This window comes from Cuculus canorus, chromosome 19 (assembly GCF_017976375.1).
Source record: "Cuculus canorus isolate bCucCan1 chromosome 19, bCucCan1.pri, whole genome shotgun sequence".
Classification (NCBI taxonomy): Eukaryota; Metazoa; Chordata; class Aves; order Cuculiformes; family Cuculidae; genus Cuculus; species Cuculus canorus.
In genome coordinates, this window is record NC_071419.1 from 1,750,569 (window position 1) to 1,765,753 (window position 15,185).

The window sequence follows — 15,185 nt, forward strand, 5'->3', positions numbered from 1 at the left end:
AGTGCACAAACCAGCCGAGAGGCATATGTGAGCAGAAACCGGGGGGCTACCAGCAAATAATGAACCATCCTATTAATGCCAAAAACACTACCAAATTCACTCATTCGTTTTCACTATATTTCTATAAAATACTTGTGCTTATAGCAGCTCTGACTCAATGTCTTTTTTTTTTTACCTTGCTTATTCATAGTCTTGAACATCTGCAAATTAATTTCCCTCATTTTAAAAATAACCTGCTTCCTTGTGCTTTACAAGTAATTGCACTTCAAAAGATGTGAGTCTCAGCGCAGGATCCATTTTTCTTAATTAGCTGGGGATATTTTAGATGGAGTTGGATGTGACATACATTGGTAATATTTATTTTCAAGCATCAAAATCCTTCAGGTAGGTATCTAAAATAATCCCCAGTGACTGGAAACTGGCTATAAAATGTTCTTATAAAACAGTGTGAAGAAATAAAATGGGGAGTATATGCCGCACACAGTTTTAAAGTGACATTTACTTACACAGAGGAAGAGATCCGAACAATAAAGCAACTTTTCCCCTCCCTCATTTTGGAGGAAAGAGGAAGCTACATCATTTTCCCATCCCTTTGGGGAAGATAAGTGGATGAAGTGCTTTGTAATTGAGTTGTTCCTTCTTCCACTCCCTTGCTTCCCCTTCCCGTATTTACCTTCAAACATTCTCGAAAAGTTGTAATTACAAAGAAATGGCAGAGCTGAAGTTACCAAGGGATGGACCTCTGCGAAAGACAACACGGCAAAGACTACACACGACCTTATAATGCCATTCTCTTCAAGCAAAGTCTGGTTAGAGAAGTGACAGTGTGAGAACAGCCTCCCAGAGCAGAGCTGCTTTCGGAGTCACCTTTACTCATTTTGGTGACAAAAATACATTTTTGTTCCTTGTTATCTCTGCAGAACACAGAGCTGGGGGAGCGGCGTTGCACCGTGACCCCATTAGTGCAGTCACCCAGTCGCACAGCTAAACCCTGCGTTCAGCGATGACTAGAGAACGCTAGTAAAGATGACGTGAACGACGCTTGAACCCCCACAGAATTTGTTACTGACGATGATAAGCAGAGCTAGCCTACATTTATTTTGCAGATCCAAGCAGAATTTGGAGGGCCATGGGAAAAAACTGTTCTAAATTGGACATGTTGGAGAAATACTGAGTCACAAGCCTCAAGCTGCACAAGGTCATTTTTGCAGTTTCACTTTTTTCAAAGCAAACCCCAGATCTCATTATATAAGGCAGTGTTGGCAACACTTCGAATATGCAGTCTTTTTTAGCAAAGCCCTTTGCGGCATGATTATAGTTTCAGTCGTAGAGAAGCTTACAGATGCCTCTGCTTCTACTTTAAAACGAGAATTAGCTTTATATTGCAAAATATTTAATTGATTTCCTGTTAAAATGAAATGAAACAACAAAATAGTTATACAATTTTACTAGTTTATATTTCAATTCATAAAGTATACACACTGCAACTATGCTACCACAATGTCCACGCGTCTAATATTGATGGAGTTACAGTATTTTTTTTTGGTATTAAACAATAGAGATAATGTATGCAGTTAAGGAAAAAAGCTTGGACATAGCATGTTCTATTCCGTAGTTACAGAGTACATTAGCTAGCATTAGTACAGTAAACAAGAAAAAGGTAGAAATACAAAATAAACCAAATATCTTTATATACAAACCAGTGCCTCTTATTGTTACCAGCTTATACTCACACTGCACACAAAATTTATCCACTGACGCAATAGATACTTCAGCATAACACAAACCATTATAAATTAAAAAAATTACAAGGTGCAAAACTCCATTCTACAGCTTTCTGGTGAGAACTCAAGACAATCCAACAAATAAGAAATCCAAGCACGTTTAGCACCTATTAGTGCAACTGCATTGAGCGTGAAAAATGACCTACACAACCTCGGAACATGTTACCAGGGAAGCGAGTTGGATAGCTATAGATGCTCGCAGCTACACTCACGCAGTGATTTTGCCTCAATATATATCTCAGTTTATCGTTTCTTTGTCCCATTCATACCTATGTGCAAAACTAAATCCTGGAAGCTTTCTCCGAGCTTCACAGAAGGCCTGCTACAGCCGGGTAAAAACAGACAAACCAAAAACAAAACAAAAAACTTGACAAAAAAACAGACAAAAAAACTCACTTAAATGTCAGACCATCCACATAATTAGAACGTCTTAGCAGTCCTGGCGTCGGGGATTCGAACGCTGTTGATATGTGGATGAAACAATATGACACAAGTAAAACGGAAATTTAAGAATTCCGATTATTCTCGTCTAGCACTTAAGACAAGTCTCCCGGCCTCAGGTTGTGAAATTTGCTTGGCAGCCCATGCCAAAAAAAGCCCAGAGTTGCATAGAATTGATTAGTAACAGAAAGAAATGCCAAACACAGAGAGATGGATGCCGCGTCTACTAAAACAAAGTGGGGTTGCTCGACAGGAATGCTGAAATCATCCCCATTCATAAAGCAAAACATGTCACCTCCTACTCTCCATATCCTACCTCTGGGGACTGCTTTCTGGCACTGATGTAGTTCTTGCTAAAGTTGTCTTTTTTGTTGTTTTTTCTTTTTTTTCCTTTTTTTATTATTTTTTTTTTCTTTGTTAGTGACACTTCCTTTCAAATAAAATATTAAAAAAGGTTATAACTGTAAAAAAACCTATCGTATGTAAACTTAACAATTAGGGTTTGGTAAGTTCTCGTACCTAGTCTGTGAAAAGCCTCCAGCCAGACCGCAGAATGGAGTGTTTCTCTGAAGAGCTTCAATCTAGCTACATCACCTGTTAAATATCAGTAGTATGAAGGTCACATGTCTAGCAATAAAACCTTTCTGTGTTTCCATCCTCTTTATCACTGACCTATTGACATCCTGACATGCTGTGTTTATATACATTCTGGTCCTCTCATGTCACAGAATTAAACATCTGGCCAAGGAAGGCAACAAAAGGTGTTGTGTTAAGAAGGTGTGTTTGACAGAACTGCTTTTCAACAAGTCTCTTTTCCTTGGACTCCAGTCACTGTTTTTATAGAGCTTATTGTTCTGTTGAACCATGTTTTCTTTGCAGCCTGTACTTCATTCAATGCCAGACCCAAATGGTGCTCCAAATCCTGCAAACACAAGAGTAATTTCATTACTTTGTTATGCAGTCACAGACCAAGGTTATACGAGTTAAACTCCGAAGGCTCTAGGACATCCACAATCTCTTGGCTGCTTTAGATGGTAAACGAGTCTCACATAAATTAAAAGTAGCACAACAAGCTGATGAAGGAAGAGAAAAAAGCCAGCTTTGAAAAGCAAAACGAAAGTTGTCTCATTGCCCTTGGTGAAACATTCAGCATTCTTCAGTACATCCGAACCCTTTAATTCTTTCCTGTTGGAGAAGAAGCTATTCCCACAGGAAGCGGACTTATACAAACTGATTTTTACGTTTCTCTGAACAAGCAGTGCTGACAGACCGGTTTGAGGCTAAAAGAACAATGTTGTCATATTTTACACAAATACCTCAAATACCCGGAGTGCTTTTCCAACTATGTTTTAAGAAACACGTCTAACATCTGTCACATGTCACTTCTTCATTTAACATCGATTGTGAGATAAAGAAATGCATGATTCATTACTTTGTCAGAGCTTGGATGTCGTCCACGAAGCTGCAGCAGAGCAGCAGGCAGTGCTGCGCCGCAGCCAGGCGGGTGTCGGGAAGCTGCAGTAGCTGGTTAAGTACAGTTCACGCCATTTCAATTATAGCGTCTGCATACACAGAGTTTCAGACCCAATGTTTGGCTAAGTAACCCAGGCAGGAAATAGCAGGTTACGGTTTCAGCCAACAGGATCTGTTCCAATCCCTCTACCACACACATTTTTCTAGGAATGCAGACACACCATATACACCACAAAATGAACCTCCAAAGCATTACCTGTATTTTACATTCCGCCTCCACAAGCTGCAACTTGGTCTGGGCCAGCTCAAGCTCCATTTCCCTCAGCTGGTTTTTCAGCGTTTCCTTCTCCTCATCTGTGTCCTCATCTGAACCGTCCTTGGCAGAACTGGCAACCTTCACACGGCCTTCTTTATTGAAGAACTCCCGGCAATGCTCACAGTCATCCACTTTTTGCTAAAGTAAATACCTGATTGTTAGTGCTTGCAGTGAAGTGATGGTGATATGATCAAAGCCTTTTCCTGCCTCTGCTCTGGAAAAGCAGCACAGCACGAGAGGGACCAGTAATGATTGCAAACTCGGGACATTTTGGGGAAGCACAGCCACGCAGGAACTCCAGCCACAACTCAGAGTTGTGGGCTGTATTTTTGGTAGAAGGATATTGTTGCAATACAATTCCACCCAGGGAAGTGGTGGAGTCCCCATCCCTGGAGGGGTTCAAGAGACGTGCAGATGTGGCTCTTCGGGACATGGTTCAGCATGCACGGTGGGGTTAGGCTGGAAGAGCTCAGAGGACTTTTCTGACCTTAAAGATTCTATGAATAATGGGCTCTGTACTGCCAACATGTTACTTTATGGTACAATACAGTCAGAGAAATTTCCACCAGAAAAAAAGACCCCTAAAAAAAATCGACATTTATTGTTGCCCAGCATCAACGCTGCCACGAAACCAATACGGCATAGGGCAGTTATTCATCTCTTCTCCAAGACCTTCGCCCTTATGATCCTCTTCCCAAAACTCTTAAGTCACTAGGGAGCTCTCCTTCAGTCACCACTTTGGTAGTGAAATAAATTGTATGCTTTCTGTTATGATTTTGCTAAGAGATTTTACCACTGCAGACTGTGGAGCTGTCTGGTCTCTTACCCGTATTTTCTCAATTTCAGCTTTATTTGCTGTTTGTTGCTTCTCCAGTCGCTCACTCAGCTGGGAACAAATCTGACAAGAAAAATTATGTTACCAGACCATTTATAAATGTAAATTTTCTCCCAAATGATTGCTGAAGCACAAGTAAATGCTACAGGAATATTAACATGGATAGTCTGAGGGCTCTGAGAAAGCCAAGAAAACTGGGATGCTGCCTTAGGTTTTCTCACTGTGCATATTCTCATTCTCTACAAATTCTCCTGTTCCCAAAGGAGAAGAGGCAGTTTCAACGTACGTTATTAGCAGCTTGGCCTCGCTAAAGGAGCCAGGAAAGGTTAGGAAGAGTGTGGCTCCTTTGTTGCCTTTGGGATAAATGAACCAGGCAAGACAGCCACAGTACTGAAAACACCAGTTCATTCCTCGACACCTGCATGACGCACTTAATGATGTTCTGAAGGTTATGGGCCCGCTAGAACCATGCGTGAATTTGCTCCCTTGATACCTTACATCAAGAGCTTGAATTTGAAAGGATAAAGGCATCTTTGTTATTTCTTAAGTGCAGTCACCATTTGATTGAAGGAGGGAAGCTGGGAGAGTCTATTTTTTTTGGAATGAGGTGAACCATTGCTGTACAAGAGCCCGTTTGAACGTCAGGCTGTCACCAAGGCTGTGGTGACAGATGGCCTACAAACACCTACGTCAGGGGCAAACAGAACTGACCACCTTGCATCAGGATCTCGCCAAAAGAAAATACAAACCAAACAACAAGCTTCCCATTTAAAATAGCTAAAATGTCTCCTCAGATGCCTGGCAGAGATTGCATTTACTTCCAGAAATCTAAAATACCCGAGAAAGCCTTGCAATTGAATAAAAAAACCACATCATCATTAAGCTGTACTTACCTGCTTGTAGTCACCAATAATAGAGCTGTTCTTTTTGATCTCTGACTCTGCCTTATCCAGTTCCCTACGACACATTTCCTTCAGCTGCAGAGAAAAAAAGAGGTAAAGGGTTTATATATTTGTACAGGCTGGAAAATAACCAGGTGGTATTTCCTCCTTCTCCTTAACCTCACTGCCTTCACACAGGCCTGTACTCAGCACCAGGGAGCAGTGGTCCAGCTCAGCTCCGGGCAGGCAAGGAAAAGCTGGACTTCAGTGGCCACTGTTAGAAAAACTGACCAGCTAAGAGAATAAAGTATTAAACCCAGTACTTACAGCTGAAGCCCTACACTGCCTTTCTGTGCAGCGATCTCTGGCACAGTCTGTGCCTTCGTGATTTCAAGTTGAAAACTCACTACCCCGTGAAGCACCAGGCAGGAAAGCAAAGTTCTGCTTTGCTGACGGCCTTTACACTGCAGAAGAGGGACCAACGTGACGGGGAATGCAAAGCCCTTCCCACACTTGTCTTTTTTTTTTTTTGTAATTCCTGTGCTGCACGGAAACGTGAAAATGACAGAAATGTCCCTAACCTGAGCTGATTCCTCCTCCAGGCGCCTCTTTTCTTCTTCTGCATCAATCAGCTTCTGTTTGGTCATTAGCAGCTCCTTGTTCAGCGCATCCGCCTTTTCCTCCGCCTGAAACACAGAGCGGGGCACGGCGCTGAGAGGCTTTCTCGCTGCCCGGTGCTGCCAGGCAGCCACGGGCACAGGCTAAGAGAGCAGCCTTTCCACTCTTACTAATACGAGTCTGTTCATTGTTATTTATTCTTCTTAAAAAAAAATTACCCCTTGCAACAGCAAAGCAGCAACAACTCAAAATTACAAAGTAAGTCGCTACACCCCATCCCTCCAAAGCTCCTCCTTCACGTCAGTGATTAGTTTCAGCAAAACCAGAGTAGGGATTGCCCCAAAGAAATTCATTAACAGAGATAAGTTTTGTTTTCTCATCCAGACTAGACGCTGACCAATACATTTTGCAGACAACAGAAGGCACAGAACAGTTCACAACATGCGAGATCGATAAAAGCTCAGACCTCAGTTGAATTTGCAAACATTCAACCTTGCAATGAAAACAGAATTAATGAAAAATGCCTCTGGAACATTTGAAAACGCCAACCGATGGGTGTGATACCGTCTTTATTATGTCCCCCAGAAAATGCTGCGTGAAAAAAACCTAGCTCCCAAAGCAAACATAAGAGTTGGATCCCTCTTTTCTTTTCCTCCTTAAAGAAAAGAGATGTCCCACCAGAAACCACACAATCCTTTTTTTGTACTGCAGTTTTTTAAGAATAAAGATATATCGCTGAAAAATCTCAGGCTCTTTAAAAACCACTAAAAACGCTCTCTGCAAAGTTAAGACACCTTTTCCTGTCACATACACAGCGACACGGTCCTTCCCAATAGGTGCATGAATGCTACATAAAAATAGATCAATAACCCAACTGTTATATAAAATCTTCAGAAAGTAGCTGCACCAATTCCCTTCAAAGGAAGAAAATCAAACAGTGAATTTTAGTCCCTTACGGTCCTGCTGATCCTTTAAAACAGATGGCAAAGGCAGAGAGAACATCTTTTCATTATACGTGGTTTTTAAGCTGGTTTAAAGGTAAAGAAAACTGGGATGTAGGACTCCAACAACAGTGGAAAAATGAAGCCTATTTTCTGATCTAGTGCAAAGGACATTAAGGAAGTTCTTGTATTTCCAAATGATTTGATCTTTTAGGTTGCCAGATTTCAGACATGCCATGAAGGCATGAGGGAAGGTGTGTTAAACAACTTTGGTACTTTTCAGGACATCTGGCTTGTAGAATGAAACTTGCCATTTCAGGATCCAATTAGAAAAATTAATCAGGGTCCTAACGTGGCATCAAACCCTCCTGGGGGATAACCCAAATCCTGCCAACACCATTGACCATCTCTGAAGGACTATGATACATCCAATGAGGTACCTCAAACATCTTCCTTAATTTTGTTCCTTTCTCAGCTCCCCATTTAAACAAACCAAAGTAAAAGCACGACTTGTGTCTCGTACAGGCTCAAGCAGGCACAAACAACTCTCAACAGCAGGTACAAAAAGCTGCTTTGGTACATTTTTTGCTGGAGTTCGCCCCCTGAGTGCAAGCACTGGGCAGTCTGCTCAGCCTCCCAAGAGCTATTGTTAACCACGTGCGAAAGCATTGGTAGCAGGAAGTGAACACGCCAAGGCTTTGTGAAACCCCTGCTTCTGGAACACACTTCTGTGATTCACAGATTTTAACTAAAAGGCAGCAGAAGTAATAAACCTGAAAGTCATAAACCGAACGTCATTAGGAGCAACATTCACCCACCAGCAGCAACATTCACTCCGAATATTCTTTCAACAGCAAGTTTCCAGGAGACTGTGGGAAACCTTAAATTCTCTGAAGCACATAAGCTGAAACATTCTAAAGCCTGTCAACTCCTGTGCTGTATGATTTTCAAAAGTCATTTTCCTTTGAGATTTCAGAAATGCACTTATCTCGGTACAGAACAAGAATGGCAAAACATGAGCGCTTGAACTCTTCCCCTCGCTCCCCAGGCAGACAGACTAAATGTGCTCTAGCCTGCTGCGTGCACCGCAAACGCCAGCGCCTCTCTGTCTCTGTGTCTTGTTCAAAAATGCATATCCTAATAGAATCTCCTCCACATCCACCTGTGAAGATGGGAATGAGACTGCACACTCAGAAAAAAAATAAATCCTGTAACATCAAACAAACCCAAAGTTTCCTCCCAAGAGCTCTGCTGATATGGGAAACAACCCAGGATGACGAATTTGCTTGGGCAGATTTCAACAAGCCAAGTAGAAACCACAATAATATTTCCATAGTTGCCTGAGGTACCTGTGAATCCTATTCCACCGAGAGCCAGACAGACTCAGGCGGTCAGGTTTATTAGGCACTTTTCACAAGCCTGTCTGCTGAGAAATTTTAATTCACAGGAATCCCAGTTAAAGGGAAAAAGAATACAGCATCCATGTTATTATCTCTGCGACAATTCAAAGACTGGACTTAGCTCCTGCTAGACTTTCTTTTAACATACGTAGAGAAGAAAGCAACTGCTTTCTGCAGCCTTGGAACCTCTCTTCTCCCTCAAATGCCTCTGAATGCTTTTCAGAGTAATGAGTACTTCAGTCACCAGTCCCTTTTCCCGTGGACAGGGCTGTGTTCATCAGTCTGCAGAGGACAAGGAGGAAAGAATCCTATCCCACCCAAATAAAAAATACTCGATGTGCCTCCTCTCCAAAGAGATGAGTAACAGGGAGTTGGCCCCAGCGCCCTGTCTCCACTAGACAGCAGAAAGACATGTCTTACATTGTCTAAATCTTTTCGCAGAGCAATCTTGCTGGTCACCAGTTCATGTGCAAGATCATCGTTTTCTTGTTCAAGCCTCATGTTTGCTTCTTGCAGGCGCCGGTTCTCACGCTGTGGGAAACGAGAGAGCAAGAAAAAGGCTTTCCTGAGTGTTTGTCTATAATGCGCAGCACTTACTGCACCTGCGAACAAACGCCTCTCTTATATATATAAGTATGCAGAGACAACTCTACTTGCATGAAATTCAACGGGGACAAAACTAGCCACCCATACTGTAAATATACAATAAAGTAAATAAAATATTAACCTTGAGAAGAAACCAAATATAAATAGCTCTGCTATTATTTGCTGAGCTACAGAAATGTTTCTGAAGACTGCAGTAGTAGGGGTGTCCGTCTGCCAGCCGTACCTCGCCTGGAGGTTTCTACAAGTACTGATTTTCTTGGCTCAAAATAGAATTTGCGTGCTGGAAACAGGTGAGAGGGGAGGATCCTGGGAAACCACTCTATTTTTTCCCTCCTGTTACAACTCCCAGCACAAAGACAGATATTAAAGAAGGTTTACATAAAACTCTTCAGATTAAATGTATTTATTAACGTGTGTGTTACTATGTCACATATATGCATGTATTTTACATCTAAAACTTATTCCTACATTGTATTTCTTTGATAAATAAAATATTAATAAATTATATACTTACTACTTATACAATACTTATGTTATAATAAGTAATTTGAAATTAGGGAGAGAAACGAAGGCAGGATTATAATCAAAAGAAGGCAGAGTTATAATCAGTTAGGCATTTTCTTTCTGCTGGTGGCTTTTGGTGCAATCAGCAGGTTACACAAGTGCTAGAAACAGGCTGTGGTGAAGCAGTGGTACAAGCCCAAATAGAAATTCATACTACTCCTTTTTCCACTTGGAAGGTGGGCTCACAACCACACCATTCCAATTAACATTGGCGATGCACAGAGATTCACGTCATGTGTGCAGCAGATTCCCTCATTGTATCCAATTCAGTCACAAAACAAAGAGATCGGCTCAAAGAAAAAGGAGTCAAAGTAGGAATTTCCTGCAGGTGCTGTGTGAGACATTGTGGAGCAGTAACGTTACCTCAAATCTTTCTATAGGATCCTCCTGCTGTGCCTGTTGCTCTCTCATGGTATGATATTCCTTTTCATATTTCTTCAGCTTCTTCTGGCTAATCTAAATTAAAGCAGTCCATTAGTTCCTGCCCAGAACATCAACAAAGAACACAATTCACAAGGGGTTACGGTACAAGCGTCAGGCGACTCCTGCCTTCCACAAAACACAGCCAGTATCTTCGCTCCATTTTGAGTATCAAGCCCTTAGACATGGTCACAAATTCTGTTCCTCTCAATACAACGACAGAAGCATCCCTTCCTCCCTCCCATTGGTGGAAAAGTTGTTGAAACGCATTGCCCAGAGCACCGTGCCTGACCCTGCCCTGGTGCTGCGCCGCGATCTGGTGCTCCCGTGCCTCAGCATAACAGACTGCCTCAACACCCGTAAGATGGGTTGATTTTTGAACAAGCACCATGCTGAGGTTCCTTCAGCTGCTTTCCCGGCTGTAACGTTTATCATGACGCAGCGGTATTTGGTTTGCTTTACATGAGACTGCGAATGCCGAAAGGGCAGGCGCCGGCGCCACTGACATTTCTGCCAGTGTCGCTCAAGCTCCAGAGGGAACGCTCCAGTCTGGAGCTGCCAAGGCGCCTCGGCCAGCAGCAATGACCCAGGAGCACGGCCGCTCTGTCCCCTGCTGCTCCAGATTCGGAAGGCTGGAATCCTGTCCGCACGCCAAAAGACACACAACTCCAGGAAAGCGACTCTCTTGGGGTCCCTGTTTCCTCTTCTGGGAGAAGGGAGAGAAAGGTGGTGTTGAATTGGGTATTTTGTGCAACGTGCAAGTCCCACAGGGACAGAGAGCACAGGAGAACCTGTAACAGATCCTGAGCGGCACCTTCCCTGGTGTCACCTGTCACCTGGGCCATACGCGGTGGTGGTTTAGCGCACGAGCTAGTGAGCACCTACATCAAATCCCAAGTATTAACAGTTGCTGCCAAACCCTCCTTTTATTATTTCAGTAAAGCAAACAAATTAAAAAGCTACGGCCCCTTTTTCCTCTTTCAAAAGGCCTTATCTGAGAAACACATTACATTTTACACGCAGAAGTCCCAGGCAGAAGGGAAAACGTGTTGTGTTTCTCTTATGTGTGGTTTTATGGCCTCACCTGACTGCAGCGAGGAGCAGAAGCCCGGTGGCTCGGCTCCCTCTAGTGAGGGCTGCACAGCAGCAGCCACCGCGCTCCAGCGGAGGCTTTTCTGGGGATGCCAGCTCTATGGCTTCTCTGGAGTCAGTCCAACCCATCACAACTGCAGAGTTATTCTCACTAAGCCCTCCAGAGAAACACGCAGAGTATTAACCCTTTGCTGACAGCAAGCCAGGAACCTCAGCAGGGTATTTCCCTGCCCGCTTATTGGGTTTCATCCACCAAACCTCAAGCTGCGTACAGGTCAGGTCTCGACAGGTGAGGCATCAGGCCACGGGAGAAGAAAAGGAAAGAAGTCACACCACCCAACTTCTGTTTTTCCAAGTGCATGAAGTCAGTTTTGCCTCCAGATACCACTAACGAGGTGATCCCAAGAAGATAGGCTGTTGTCACTGATTCGGGACGCTGGAGCCCTAGAGGGAACCATGCCTGGGGAAAGCCAGCAAGGCCGTTGGGTTTGCATGGTGAGAAAAGGCAGAAACGAACACTGAAGTCCCACCACAGCTTTTCAGAGCACAAAAGGCAGCAGCAGCTCCGTTAATTGACTGCAACACTGAAGAGTGGCTTTAAGAAGCCAATGTTGTCTCAAGCTGATCGTTTACTGACCTCCTTTCCAGCAGAATGCTGTTGCAATCATGATGTCTTAGCCAAGCTACTTCTCCCTTCCTATAAATGATTTATTTTGACATCAGGCCCTTTTCTGCTCAAAACCACTTCCAGATGCCGAGCCGGAGATTTCTACTGACAGCAAAGGACTTACACTTTAGGTCAAAGAAAGCAATTATGTGCAGCGCTCCCATCAGGGGCAACACACACGCATGTGGCACAGAGTGTTCGGCACCTATGCCGAGCCCAACAGGGCAGCCCGTACTTTCTCCATAACGCTAGTCCCTTCCATGTTAGTGTTCCAGGGAAGGTGTGCGCTTAGGCACTGATGCTATAAAATTCCTCTGGTGAATTTTAAAGAAAATGGATACTTTGAACCATACAGAAGTGTATTTGACTAAAAATTCGTCTACATAAAACTGAAAAAAGAATTGCAGCTTCCTTAAAATGCACAAAATAAATAATCAACATTCCACTTCAGAACAAAATCTATAAAAAGGAAACATTAACATCCTTTCACTTTAAGCGCTTGTTCCAAAGTGCCCATCCAAAGCTTTAGTTACAATATTTACTCATTGGAAAAGCAATTGCCTTTCAGCCGTGAGGTAATGCAATATTTACTATATATAACTGAAGTCTGAATGTCAAAGGCTAGAACTTCTATTTCATATAGTTGTATTGAAGAAATTTGGCCTAGTGAGCAACTAAAATCTAAAAAACCCCACAATCAAGTAAAAATCCCTCCCGTTACCTCAGTAGATCAAAATACAGGTGAGCTCACAGAGTGCTCTGAGTAAATGCTGTTCAGAAAATGGGAATTACTGAGATAAATTCATTTATGGGATAGCATCTCTCCAGTCTGCAGCACACGCTGGAATTGTTCCTTTGGTTTTGTTCTGTTCAGCAGAAAGCTCCTATAAGGACAGGAGATGACATTCTGCTGTGATAGGAGGTTCCTGTTTGGTAAGTCACAAGTCCAATCACTACCACTATTTCCCAGTCATTGCCAAGTTAACCAGTAATTTGTGGGAGAAGCCAACAGCTGTGATGACCACAGCAGAAGACAGTCCAGATGAGCTTGCCAGCCTCAGAACATCCTCGCAGAAAGCAGCGGGTGCTTAAAGATGACCCACGCTCAGCATCATCTGCCCAGCACACCCTGTTGGGTACCTATCACAGCTCTGCTTCCGGACAGAGTGAGCACTTGTTTCCAGGAACCCAATGAAAAGCCAAGAAAGAAGCCAACGCTGTCAAACCTCCCACGTGGGCTGCTCACGGAAAACGATGTGTTTCTGCATTATTGAAAAACTTCAGCTTACTGCGGCTGCTCCAGACAACATCCAGCTCAGCCAGCACTTTAATTTTATATAAAGTAGATCAGAACAGCTTAACCTGTTCCTGTCAGCTACCCAGAGTACAAGTGAAATAGTTCTGAGCAGGAAATGAACTTAAAATGCTTTTTAAAAAAGCAGCAGCTATCCCTCACCATCAAATCACAACAAACCAAAGCCTCGCACAGGGAACATCCTCGAGGTCATCGCCCTGGCTTGGCTTGTAAGAGTTTCTAAATGCCACAACACATTCCTTCATCCCCCTAGAAGATGCGTGCATCCCCCCTGCAGTTTTAATGAGCTCCCTATTGCAGTACATAAACATCACAGGCATCCACAATTAAAAATAGCCATGTTCTGTCTGTAAGATGACATTCTGGTTCTGCATTATTTACTGTTTTAAATGAAAACTCCCCACTAGCTCTTGATGACAGATATTCCTGTTTGCAGCTACTGCCGCAGAAAGGTCTCATCAAAAGGACTGCAGAGATGCCTGCAATTATTTTATATTAATGTCATTAGTCATTTAAGTAGGTTTTTTCAAGAAGTGTGATTTTGAGTAGCACTGAATATTGCTTTTGAAAGCCACCCTGTTTGAGTCCTCCAGGGCCCACATCGTTCCAAGAACCCCGGGGTTTCACTGTAAAGTATCTGCAATCTATAAGGCAGTTGCAAAGTTACATATGGGGAGGAAAATCGTATCCATTCAAGATGTGTTTCCAGTCGCTGTCACCGCATCTTTACCTTCATATTACACGCCAATTCCATCAGCTTTTTTGCGTTTTCTTCTGAACGGTATCTCTTGGGCAGCTGTACACGGAAGAATTTCAAAGCCCCTTCAAAGTCAGTTAGTAACAAGTCATCCTTGGTGGTCTAGAGACAAGGGAAGAAAAAACGGTCACTGCAAAGCAGAGTTCATACAGCTACTGAATTCCCAGAGACTATAACGCAACCACAGCTTCGTAAAGTTCCAAGAACACAACTACTTTTTAACTTTCTGCCAACAGCATTTGTTTCTATTTCTGCAGCCTTCTATTTCTGCTCCCCAAAAGCTCTGCACTGTCCCGGACCCACCAGACAACAGCTCAGATAATGCAGGAAGTGGAGAGCTTTTAAAGAACAAAAAAGCGTAGTACTTTTTATAACAGGCTTCTTCATTTTTTATATCAGGCTTCTTAATTTTTTATATCATGCATGATGATGCACAAAACACAACGTAATGTTGGATACTCACTTTTAACAATCCCAGTGCAACGTTGAAGATAACACTGATCCCCTGGAGAGAAAAATAACGACAGAATAAATTTATTTCTCAGTATTTACCAGCCTGGGTGTTTATGTCTTTATGGGCTTTGTTGTTTCTCTAGTTTCCATGAAAAGGAGAACAAGGATACACGTGTAACCGATGATATATTAAATCAAAGGCCCAGAGAATGACTTTGCAAGCAATTTCGAAAGGATATTTACTGGGTGGTCATTACAGAGAGCAACACAGGTATTACCATCTCCATGGTAGTTTGAGACTCTGAAATGGTGACAGCACTGTTGTGTACTTTATTTTATTCTTTAATGACTAGTTGGCCACCTCAAGATCATTTCATTTTCATATGGCAACTTTGGAAAACACCAGATCCAAATGCAGCAAGAGCTACAGCAGCAGATTCCGCGCTGGTATTAGAAAACTGGGATAGTTTGTGTAAGGAGAAAGAAAGTGACTCACAAAGTCCCACCTCATCTATTTTGCCACTACCCGTTAGAGAATTTTATTTATACTGTCAGGTTAAACACAAGCAGTTCCTGGAGAGCAGTCACGTACACCTTCTTATCACACTTGATAATGCAGACA

The 15,185-nt window shown here is 42.8% G+C and overlaps 1 protein-coding gene across 4 annotated transcripts in view; it reads right to left on the reverse strand.

Moving 5' to 3' along the window:
• Positions 1 to 1,203: 1,203 nt before the first annotated feature.
• The window catches only part of RABGAP1 (RAB GTPase activating protein 1), a 67,205-nt gene continuing 53,223 nt past the window's right edge, over positions 1,204 to 15,185 (reverse strand). For 2 of the 4 annotated variants that reach the window (XM_054083870.1, XM_054083871.1), the window contains exons 18-26: positions 14,574 to 14,615; positions 14,084 to 14,212; positions 10,223 to 10,315; positions 9,110 to 9,220; positions 6,312 to 6,416; positions 5,743 to 5,826; positions 4,841 to 4,912; positions 3,955 to 4,152; positions 1,211 to 3,147 (exon numbers count right to left, since the gene is read on the reverse strand). In XM_054083870.1, the coding sequence (XP_053939845.1) occupies positions 3,025 to 3,147; positions 3,955 to 4,152; positions 4,841 to 4,912; positions 5,743 to 5,826; positions 6,312 to 6,416; positions 9,110 to 9,220; positions 10,223 to 10,315; positions 14,084 to 14,212; positions 14,574 to 14,615 (957 nt within the window). In that variant the 3' untranslated portion in view covers positions 1,211 to 3,024. Of the gene's footprint in view, positions 3,148 to 3,954; positions 4,153 to 4,840; positions 4,913 to 5,742; positions 5,827 to 6,311; positions 6,417 to 9,109; positions 9,221 to 10,222; positions 10,316 to 14,083; positions 14,213 to 14,573; positions 14,616 to 15,185 lie in introns of all 4 variants that reach the window. The other 2 variants (XM_054083873.1, XM_054083872.1) reach the window with 2 other exon arrangements.